The sequence below is a fragment of the Neoarius graeffei genome, chromosome 20, assembly GCF_027579695.1.
Source record: "Neoarius graeffei isolate fNeoGra1 chromosome 20, fNeoGra1.pri, whole genome shotgun sequence".
Classification (NCBI taxonomy): Eukaryota; Metazoa; Chordata; class Actinopteri; order Siluriformes; family Ariidae; genus Neoarius; species Neoarius graeffei.
The window spans coordinates 42386138-42398412 of NC_083588.1; the positions used below are offsets into that span (position 1 = coordinate 42386138).

Sequence of the window (12275 nt, forward strand, 5' to 3'; positions counted from 1 at the left end):
CACATGATGTCTGTATAAATCAACCTGTTCTGGAAGGACCCTGACTCTGCTACACTACTAAGCAAGCAACATGAGAACCAAGGAGCCTCCAAACAGGTCAGAGACAAAATCGTGGAGAAGTATAGATCAGGGTTGGGTTATCAAAAAAAAAATCCCAAACTTTGAATATCCCACAGAGCTCCATTAAATCCATTATAGCAAAATGGAAAGAATATGGCACCACTACAAACCTGACCAGAGAACCTGCTCACCAAAACTCACAGACCAGGCAAGGAGGGCATTAATCAGAGATGCAACAAAGACACCAAAGAAAACACTGAAGGAGCTGCAAAGATCCACAGTGGAGATGGGAGTACCTGTCCATAGGATCACTTTAAGCCGTACACTCCACAGAGCGGGGCTTTATGGACGAGTGGCCAGAAAAAAAGCCATTGCTGAAGAAAACGCGTTTGGAGTTTGCCCAACAGCATGTGGTAGACTCCCCAAACACATGGAATAAGATTCTCTGGTTAAATGAGACTAAAACTGAACTTTTTGGCCATCATGGGAAATGCCATGTGTGGTGCAAAGCCAACACCCTGAGAACACCATTCCTACAGTGAAGCATGGTGGTGGCAGCATCATGCTGTGGGGATGTTTTTCATCTGTAGGGACAGGAAAGCTGGTCAGGACTGAAGGAAAGATGGATGGCACTAAATACAGGGCAAGTCTGGAGGAAAACCTGTTTGAGTCAGCCAGAGGTTTGAGACTGGGACGAAGATTCACGGTCCAGCAGGACAATGACCCTGAACATACTGCTAAAGCTACACTGGAGTGGTTTAAAGGGAAACATTTTAAATGTCTTGGAATGGCCTAATCAAAGCCCAGACCTCAGTCCAATTGAGAATCTGTGGCATAACTTGAAGATTGTTGTACACTAAAGCAACCCATCTAACTTGAAGGAGTTGGAGCAGTTTTGCCTTGAGGAATGGGCAAAAATCCCAGTGGCTAGATGTGCTAAGCTAATAGAGACGTACCCCAAGAGACTTGCAGCTGTAATTGTAGCAAAAGGTGGCTCTACAAAGTATTGATTTTGAAGGGGATGAATACCTATGCACACTCCAGATTTGTTTTTTCATCTTAATTGTTTTTGTATTGCGACACAAACAATGTGCACCTTTTTAAAGTGGTGGGCATGTTGTATAAATCAAATGGTGCTAACTGCCCAAAAATCCATTTTAATTCCAGCTTGTAATGTGACAAAACAGGACAAACACTAAGGGGAAGGAATATTTTTGCAAGGCACTGTATGTGGAAGAGGACAGATGGCACTTTCCTTTGAGGTGTTGTACTGGCTTGTTTGCAGTGGTTTGAAAGGATATGGTTGGCTGGCTTCACCTGCATGTGTTCGTCTTCACCCTTGTGATAGGAGTGAGCTGAGTGGTGTGGTGAGAATTGGCAGGTGATCAAATTGCAGGGGGAAGACAAAACATCACTCCGACATGAAACTTTGCTTACATTTTAATTCGTGAGTAGAAACGGGCTGTACAGTTGTAGTAGTGACTTAATGAAATTTGGTTTAATAATGCAGCAAAGCCACACACTGTTCAAGTGTTATAGTTTGATACAATAGTTTAATTATAATGGCTTGATGGGGTGTCTGAAGCTCACTTTTATTATTATGCTAGTTGCCAGGAGACGTTTTGTTTTTCAATAATAAGAGAATGAGTGTTTATTCTGCTTCATAACAATTATTACTCAGATATTTGCTAAAAGTGGAACTGTTTTTTATGGAAAAAGAATATCCAGCTGACTGAAGTGTGTTATTGAGACCAATCCCTGAGGTGTGTAATGTTTGCTGTGGAGAATCAGCGTAACAAGGAAAACAGAAGAAAGTTCCTGGTTCAAAAAAGTTGGGGTTTCATATTTCTTGCTTCTGACTAGGTTGTGTCCTCTAGTAAACCCCAGAACTCCTCCAACATTCCTCCTGCTAGGCTTTCTTATGTGATAAAAGATGAGGAGGAAAACCTTGCTAAAATATTAACAAGTTATGAGTGTGGGGTTTTTGGTTTGTTTTTTTATTACTTCCTTAACTGTCTTAATCTCTCACAATAATTGAGCCATTATCGAGAACGATACCCAATCAAATTTAGTCAGCACACATCAACCCTCACCTTGTAGGCTCATAAATGTGTTTATTTTTAGCTCACAAAAAAGGTCCCGTGATTATAGGTTTTGTTTTTGCTCCTGGTTGACTTTCTTTCTTTGTGTCCTATCCTGGTGCCCACACCCCACTGGGGTCATTTGTATAGCACTGAAAGGCGCGGTGACCACAATCCCTACATATATATATACTCTCACGAAAACACACGCCCTCCTCTCTTCCCGTGTGCCACAATGAAAGCTTTTACCAGGCTGTCCTGGTGACCTTTAGTCTGTCATGTTATTTAAACAGCACTAAGCAGAGCAGGCTGTTGGACAGCAGTGAAAATGCACCCAGCAGGGATGAGCCAATCTGATAGACCAGCTGTGCTTAACATGACAACGGGGTCGCGTTTCAGGCAGCTACTTTGGTCTAAATGCTGTAAATTAGTCTATAACCTAGTACACAGGTCAACCAGTTTCAGTTAAGCATATCTGGTATGTTTCTAAGGTAAACTACTGAGCGTGCACCTGGAAAGCAGTGTTCTCTTTAAGGCTTGCTCATGCTTTCGTGGCTGAGCAACATGCAAATGATAATGGTATGGGTGTGAGATCACTGTGATCAAAACATAGTAGTCACAACACCAAAGTGCAACATCTGTGACGTTAGACACGCAGCGAGGCGTTCATGTGGGTTTCTCAAATCCTTAAATAAAATAGGTGAATATCTAGCAATGAAAAGTAGTGATTAAATTGAGCTTGTAATAAGATATTGGCTTTAGACTGGTTTGTGAGGCTCCAGGGTCCTTGGTTCAATCCTGAGCTCAGGTTAGTCTCCGTATGGAGTTTCACATGCACTCTCCATGTCCAATCTATTAAAACCACGCTGGTAGGTGGATTGGCTGCACTAAATTGCCCGAAGTGTGAATGTATGTGTGCATGGTGCTGCATCAGGCTGTTTTCCCACATCTTCCCTGGTATTCCCAGGATCAGCTTCATATCCACCACGAACCTGACCAGGATAAAGCAGTTTACTGAGGATGAATGAAGGCATGGTGAAAATACACAGGCATGCATGTTACATGGCTGTTTATTTTTTTTAAACTAAACTAAATTACTTGTCTTTAACACCTTAAAGCATATACGCAGAGCCATGGCCTCACATTCGTTTATAAATGCCTTGAGACCTTAAGAATGGCACAGGAATAGTTTTAAGCGTTAACAATAAATCTAATATAGTAATTTTTACGATTAAAGTGATTTATATAGGTAGCGGTCTGAGTGAATGACCTCGACGTCCGTAACGTCACAGCAGGAGGTCTATCAGTCTCATTGCCATTTCCGCTATACTAAAACACAGAGCTGACTGCAACTCCGATCCTCCATTTTGAGCTAATTTATCGCCATGCCACGTAGATGTGTTTTTGGCGGGTGCAGCAACACGACAGAAGCTGGATTTACGTTGCATTCATGGCCCAAGAATGTTCAAACTGCAAAGATTTGGACGCGCTTTGCGAGAAGTTCATGGGCACATTGGGCGCCTATGAAGTGGTCTCTCCTCTGCTCTGCACATTTTACTGAAGACCTGGACGAGACCTCTGATCTGTTGAGCGTTGGCTATAAGCCCGTATTGAGAGAGGGCGCAGTACCGACAATTAAAGAAAAGGAAAGTATTTTTTAAATTCTTTTTATTCCCATTTATGCAGCATACAAGAGTCAGGAATGGAGATACTGTCCACTCAGAAATTTTATTTAAAAATAAAGGTTCTGCGTATCTCCTTTAAGTTTGAGACTCATAACTTGTTTGCCATTTGACTTAAATTCAAATCTATCTCTAATCTTCTAGTGATGATAATTTTTTTTGTTTATCTCAACATATGCAGTTACTAGGGGTGTAAAGATATGCCATATTGTCTCTTATCTTATTATATAGCTTAATAGCAGTCTCTTCTTGAAGTGTAATAAATATTTATACTAAATCGAGCCTGCAGTCCTTCCTTTTGAAAAAGTAACTTCCTCTTTATCTCACATCAGGACAGGATCCGAAGGTACTCCAAGCACACTTTTTCTTCAGCCAGTATACCAAGTCTAAAAAAGCAGCACTGTGCCAGATCGGACAAATGTAAGGACAACATACCGGTGTTAATACCACATACATGTCCTTTCTGTGTCAGTCTCTAAAACTATATAAAAATGCACATGTGCATACAAAGCAAACTCTGTGCTACATTCAGACAACCTCTACTCTGTGCTAGTGAACAGGATTGGAAAGCATGAGCTACGTGGCACGTAAGCAGAATGAGTAGCCCCATACTTCAGACATGACCCTTGAGATTTACACGAGTGAAAGCTTGGCCAGAGAGCTAATGTTTAATTAGTCATGTGTAATTTCTGTTACGTTTTAATGCACAGCTTTTTTTTTTCTTTTCTGTGAAGATTCTCAGACATCCAGGTCATAGCAAACTGTGGGTGGTAAAAGAGAGCAACTGGACTTGCTTGAAGATTCTTGAAGACGTTTCACCTCTCATCCGAAAGCCTTCTTCAGTTCTGACTGACTAACAGGGCGTATACTCTGACTCCCTATTAGTCAGTCAGAACTAAAGAAACCTTTCGGATGAGAGGTGAAACATCTTCAAGCAAGTCCAGTTGCTCTCTTTTACCACCCACAGTGCACAGCTTTTTGTTTTATGTGCCATTAAGAGATTTTGAATAAAAGATTTTGGATATTGTTTCTCAGAGCTTTTATCGTCCATAGTTTTGTAACTGCCGATGTGTAATGTTAAAATATTTGTAAAAATTGACCATAGTTTATGAACTCTTTTTAACATGAACCATCGTGGCTTCTTTAAGAAGACAATTAAAAGCTTAATGATGAGTTTATTCTATTTATACTCTTCAAATATATTCTTCAAGTTCAAAACCGTCGTATCGCCCGAGTGCGAATCCATCACAATGTGAAGAGCCAAAGCAAAATCAGTGTGTTGTATTTTTAGTCATGAGATGATCACTCATGGTTAATAGTTAAATCATTCATAGCCTTGATTTGAAGTTGAAAGTATAAACGTGTGGGTGTGAATCCCCAGGAATGCACCAGTGTTCTGTACTGGGATCTGGAGCTGTTTCGTGACATGATACAGAAGCACCAGGTAACCTGTGATCTATTGTAACTGCAGTGTGTCTACAACCAAGATTGTTTGTTTATCTATCTGTGCTCGTTTCACCATTGTGTAATCCATCCTCGGTGGATTCATTGTTCTGAGTGGCGGAAGTTTCAATCTTCAGCTCGCAGTGCTGCCTTGACGGTGTGCTTGTAAACGCTCCACCCACTACACACACAGACACAATGTCCAAACTTCAGGCTTAATGATTAGAAGCACAGAAATGTTGTGGAATACAGAGATGTTCTGATAAATAATTAGCGAGCCAAGTGAAGTACACAGATCTCAGTGTAATGCGGTTCTAGAGGATTTTTATGAACCCTTACTTGATAGTACAGACCAGGGCTTTGAACCGGTTCACGGAATGAAAACGAAAACCGGGAACTTTTTCTATTTCACATGGAACAGAAACGAAACCAGAAACTTTATTATTTTTTATGTTCCGGAACAGAAACGCTTATTAAAAAATAATGGTAACCAGTTAATACCGGTTTTTATTTCGTTCCTCAAAGTTTCCGTAGCCTACAAATAAAAGTCATTCTTCTCCTGCGCAAGTTTCTATGACCCGCTGGGGTTCACTTCCTGTGTGACGTTCGCTGACTGAATGGAGAGAGCGGGAGGGTGGACTACTATCACGTCTCCACATCTTAAATAAGAGGTAAATATTGCAGTCTGTCGTTATTCAAAAACGTCAATTTCAAACACGATATCAATATATTTGTCCACGTTAATGAGAGGCTCGCGAACATTAAATGACGTTAACCTCTGTTAGCCTATCAATGCATAGGGCCTGACTAGCCTTTGGTAACACACTAAACGAATTATCTTTCATTTTTGGCACTTTTTCTGTTTGTGTAGATGGGAAGACATACTGAGAATCCAAATCGCCAACATTTGAAATAATAATTGTTGTGAATTATTTCTTGTCTTATTTAATGAAGGTTGTAATAGAATTAGCCTACATTTGGCTTATGCTGGATGAGACAGAGACAATTTTATAGCCATTTGTTAAACAGCTGACAGGGAACGTAATTAACCGTTCCGGGAACGAAATTTTTTTGTTCTAACTGGTTCGGGAACGTCTATTTAATGGTGGAACCCAAAACCGGAAACGTTAAAATTCCGTTTCTGTTCGGAACGAACCAGTAGGAAAAAAATTCTGGTTCAAAGCCCTGGTACAGACATTTCAGTACTCCTTTGAGGTTTTTTTTTAAATCATCAATATGATACTACAGCTTTGTATGGCATAACTTGTAATCCATTGTTTAACGATGCAGTTTTACTTGAATGTGAGCAACAGAAATCTATAAAAGAGAGGGAAGAGCTGTAAAGGCTATAAATGCAAGACATTCCTAGATCACTTGTTTCTTAAGCATAGAAAAGATCCATAAGTTCAAAGATCACAGGTTAAAATTCAGCTGAGCCAACCCTGTATGGGGTTGTTTCCTGATTTCATGAAGTACGTAACAATCATGAACATCTCCTTCATGGTCCTGCAGTGAGGGTGAGAAAAGGCAGGGGAAAAGGAAAAAAAAATCATCCATTGATCAGTCCATCATTATTGATATTAATGTCCAAATAGAGACCTTAACCGAGATCCATTACACAGTAAGCACTCCGCTTAAAAGAACACAATGACATTTCACACGTGTGCAGGTCTGTGCTTTTCAGCAGAAGTGTGTGGGAGTTAGGAGGACCAATATCACCACTTTGATCAGCTAGGCTGTGAAAAACGCAACACACACCTGTTGCTCTTTGCCAACTTTGGGAGTCTCGTGACTCATTTTGAGGCATGGGGAAGTATCAAGGTTCTGTTTTTCAAATTGGTGTACAGTTGGGTTTTGTGTACTTTTCTCCATAATATAATTTTTCTGTGGTCCGGTTTCCATCAAATTGTGCGCTCTGATCGGCTCGCGAGCGGTCCGGAATCCTGTGATCCAGACCCCGGTTACGGACCTTTGGCGACTTGCTCGTTCACAGCAACAAATCTCATCTCATTATCTCTAGCCGCTTTATCCTGTTCTACAGGGTCGCAGGCAAGCTGGAGCCTATCCCAGCTGACTACGGGCGAAAGGCGGGGTACACCCTGGACAAGTCGCCAGGTCATCACAGGGCTGACACATAGACACAGACAACCATTCACACTCACATTCACACCTACAGTCAATTTAGAGTCACCAGTTAACCTAACCTGCATGTCTTTGGACTGTGGGGGAAACCGGAGCACCCGGAGGAAACCCACGCGGACACGGGGAGAACATGCAAACTCCGCACAGAAAGGCCCTCGCCGGCCACGGGGCTCGAACCCGGACCTTCTTGATGTGAGGCGACAGCACTAACCACTACACCACCGTGCCGCCCACAGCAACAAATATCGTAGCAATTTTGTCAGTGTTTATTTTCGCATTTCTCAGTATAACAGCATTAATTTTACAGCATGGATAGCGATAACGACAGTGTTCACAGCGAAAGTGAGTTTTACTACCCCGATGAAGACGAAATAAAAGAAAACATTTCAGGAGAAAGCCGAAAACGAGCTTGTAGCAGATTTGTTCTAAATACGGCTTCCCTTTCGGGGTCTCTCATTTTCTGTTAGAATTTGGTAAAGAAAAAAAAATTAATATTTTATTTACCAGCTTAAGGTCGGTCCGTATCATGAAATACCGTGACCGCGGCCTTGAAAATACTGATCTCGGCCCAGAGGCCTTGGTCAATATTTTCAAAACCTCAGTCATGATATTTCACAATACGGACCTCCAGCTGGTAAATAATATATATGTAATGGGTTAAATATCAGACACTTAGTAAAAAGTATAGCAGGTTACAAAGTAGCTGTTGGCATATTATTTAATCTAGGAAATATTACTACTGCCTTCCATTACTGTGTCAGCTCCCCCCCCCCCCCCCCTTGTTTTTTTTTTTTTTTTTGAGATTTGCAATATTTAATGTCATACTCGCACATTAGAAGCTGATAAGGAAATGCAGTATAACCTGTGTCTCTATTGTGTCCAAGGCTTGAAGTGTGAAGAAGAAAAAAAAAAATCTGGTCACAAAGTGGTGTCTATTTGCCTGCCAATCATTCTATCTCTCAATTTAGAGTCCTAGGTATTTGGTTGGGGTTTAGCTGTAGAAAGAACACTGAAGGGAGCGTTACATTTTTAATTTGCAGCTAGTTCTGTACATAAATTAACTATAAATATTTGGTGGTCTAGCAACACCAGTGAATGTCGGTTTGGAAATCAGGCAAAAATAAAGAAAAATCAGATCAAAGTGTTTTTCTCAGACCACCAGACATAAATTGACGACGTGAAAATATCCTATGCTTGCATATTTTTGTGCGCGTTTTTTTGTTTTTTCTTCCTTCGTAGCCATAGAAAGATGGATGAAAACGTGGAGTCTTGAAAAATCATATGGCCAGTTGATAGCACAAACCTAGCAGTGCAGAGTGACTCAGAATGAGGCAGAGAGAAAGACAGCTTATCTGTTGTTTCCATGGAAAACTTTTTTTTTTCCTCTCCCTCTCAGCCATTTCTGAATGGGCACCAAGCCCCTGGAACCAAACAAGTTTTTTTTTTTTTCCCCTCTGACCAGAGTTCTGAGCAGATTGGCTTGTGTTAGTGCCAGGACAAACTCTTGTATTTCTACTCAACCTTCAAATGCGTCTGTTATGCATGCTGATAGGCAGGTCACAAATATGCTCTTGACTAAGCGTGTTGTGGGCGGATCTTTTCTCTATTTAAAAAAAAAAAAAGTGTTATAATTTGTTGTACTCCAGGCTTGTGTGACTGGATTTTAATCACTCTTTGACTGCAGTGTGAAGGAGCATGCTGGGACGAATATGAGCCCAGGATCCATGCTGGCTAAGCACCATTTTAATTATAGTAACCTGCTCTAAGAGAGAGTACTGGAAAATAAGACCATCTGGGATTCATTGTCATGGGAGGGTTGCGGTTGATTAAGTGGTTGATTGTGTTGAATATTGCAGATACATGTACCTGGAGGTGGTTCGTGTGTGTGTGAGAGACTGATTAATGTGATTTATCTCCATAGGAGTGGTGTTGACCGAGATCGCTGAAGCCCACAGGAAAGTCCTACTTGAGCTGGAAGAGAATGTGAGTCTTTTCTAATGAACTTCGACGTTTTCTGAGCCAAACCTCGGAGTTATCATTTCCTTATCCTGTCACATCACTTTATCATCAGAGAATCTGTTCTGTTGATGCACTTTTTTTTTAATTAAGGATGAAGACCTTTCACACCTCCCTATAGATGCAGAATGCTCTTGTTTGCTTATCATTGCGGGTTTGTTCTTTGTAGTATTCAAACACACATGGTCAGTCTCTTGACTTTCCTCAATTATTCAATTCAGGTTTCTATCGACTCAACATTCAGATTCAAGTTGAGATAAACACATAAGGAGCTCTAAACAAAAACGGATTGGGGAATAAGTGTTCCTGCTTGGATAGTAACATTTTGCAAACAGGTTTGAGCATGCCTTGCGCTGCACCTGTGGCCAGCTTTGACGAAGGAACGACACACCATGTTAAAGCAACACACATGTTTTCCTGCTGCCTCATCTGTCCCCAGTGTGGCATGTTAATTGATATTCCCACAAACATGCAAACAAAAGACTTGGTGTTTAAGCTCCAGTGGTTTGTCTCATCTCATCTCATTATCTCTAGCCGCTTTATCCTGTTCTACAGGGTCGCAGGCAAGCTGGAGCCTATCCCAGCTGACTACGGGCGAAAGGCGGGGTACACCCTGGACAAGTCGCCAGGTCATCACAGGGCTGACACATAGACACAGACAACCATTCACACTCACATTCACACCTACAGTCAATTTAGAGTCACCAGTTAACCTAACCTGCATGTCTTTGGACTGTGGGAGAAACCGGAGCAAAAATCACATTTGTGGTGTTCCATATAGCAAACCAGTTTCAACTGACTCATCAGTTGGCTCTGCCAGACTTTATTACCAAGCTTTGCACCTCTGTTTACATTTTTTTAACTATTTTGTCATCAATAAGGCATTTCCATTCACAGAACCACTCGCCACTTGTGCACACTGTTCTGTGTAAACTCTCAAGACTTTTTTGTGTGAAAAACCACAGTTTCTGAAATGTACAAACTAGCCCTTCTGATACCATCACCTGCGACATGGTTAATGCCACTGATGACCTTTTCCACATTCTCATCTCATTAACTCTAGCCGCTTTATCCTGTTCTACACGGTTGCAGGCAAGCTGGAGCCTATCCCAGCTGACTACGGACGAAAGGCAGGGTACACCCTGGACAAGTCGCCAGGTCATCACAGGGCTGACACATAGACACAGACAACCATTCACACTCACATTCACACCTACAGTCAATTTAGAGTCACCAGTTAACCTAACCTGCATGTCTTTGGACTGTGGGGGAAACCGGAGCACCCGGAGGAAACCCACGCGGACACGGGGAGAACATGCAAACTCCGCACAGAAAGGCCCTCGCCGGCCACGGGGCTCGAACCTGGACCTTCTTGCTGTGAGGCGACAGCGCTAACCACTACACCACCGTGCCGCCCCTTTTCCACATTCTGTAGGATGTAAATGTTAACTGAAGGTCCTGACCTGTATCTTCATGAAGCTGCTGCATTTGGTTAATTATATGAATGAGCAGGTGTTCCTAATAAAGTGTACAGTGACATTCATAGATGCCGTATAGTGGTACTAACCCTACGCGCCACAGTACACTGAACCGTTTTGATTCTTTCAAGAACAGATTTGAAAAGCTTCATGATCAGGTTAACTTGGACACGTGGCATGGACCGGGGTTTATGACCAGCACTGTAAAGAATTTTATCTTTCATAACATCTGATTCCCAGCAAATGAAATATGGATCTGATATTACACGAATTACACTAATATTAGATCATAGAAACACACAAGCTCATCATCCCCAGTCTTTAATAGTGCAATATAATTATACTGTTTTTATAATGTGATATCAAGGCTTGACTGAGATAAGGTCAGGTGTTATCAAATGCTTCTCTGCCTCCAGGTTTCTGTTTGGTGTTTTTTTTGGGGTTTTTTTCCTCCTTCCTTCCTCCACATAGTAACCAGAGGCTAAAAATAAGCAATTGAAAATCTAATGAAACTGGAAAGAATAGAATATAATCTGGGGTTGAACAAAACACACGTGAATAACAGTGTAAATCAATTTTTTTTAAATAAACTATCTTTTATGAATGGACATGTGCATAAATAAATGTAGTGAGAAAACGAATCCTAGCTGAATGGCTTGGTGTGGAGGAGTTTGAAGAGTTGACTGAGGAATAGGATAGTGGAACCTGCCGATTTTCACGGGGGGGGGAGCTCATTCACAGTCTCATTCACTGAGGGCAGGGTTGTGTTTTTTTTTTTTTTTTTTTTTGGGGGGGGGGGGGTGTATAGGTTGTTTGGATGGTAATGGAATTTTCCCTGGTCTCTGTCTGTCTTTTTTTTTTTTTTTAATTCAGGCTCTTATCACTGAACACTTTAGCTGACATAACCGCAGCTTATAATGCTTTACTTAATTACCTCATTATACTTTTATGAGGTGCATCTGCTTTGTATTTCTCTAACACAGTCCCACCACTAATGCAGTTCTTTATGAAATATAGTACATGTCAGAAGTTTGGACGTACTTATAGGGTTTTCTGTATTTTGACTATTTTCTACACTGTCAAACAATACTGAAGACATCATCAAATTAATGAAATAACACATGGAACATATGTGGTAAACAAAAAGTGTTACTTTAAAAAAAAAAAAAGGTTCGTATTTTAGGTTCTTCAAAGAAACCACGCTATTGGCATTATCTTAACCAGCTTCATGAGGGAGTCACCTGGAATGCTTTTCAGTTAAGAGGTGTGCCTCGTCAAAAGTTAGTTAGTGCAATTTCTTGCCGCCTTAATTTTGAGACCATCAAAGAGTAAGTAGTAAAATAATAATAATAATAATAATAATAATAATAATA

The 12275-nt window shown here is 41.0% G+C and overlaps 1 protein-coding gene across 1 annotated transcript in view; it reads left to right on the forward strand.

Annotated features, from left to right (window-relative positions):
• Positions 1-12275, forward strand: part of baiap2l1b (BAR/IMD domain containing adaptor protein 2 like 1b) — an 82646-nt gene that overhangs the window by 30368 nt on the left and 40003 nt on the right. The window contains exon 4 of the mRNA XM_060901737.1: positions 9330-9391. Coding sequence (XP_060757720.1) covers positions 9330-9391 — 62 coding nt within the window. The remainder of the gene's footprint in view (positions 1-9329; positions 9392-12275) is intronic.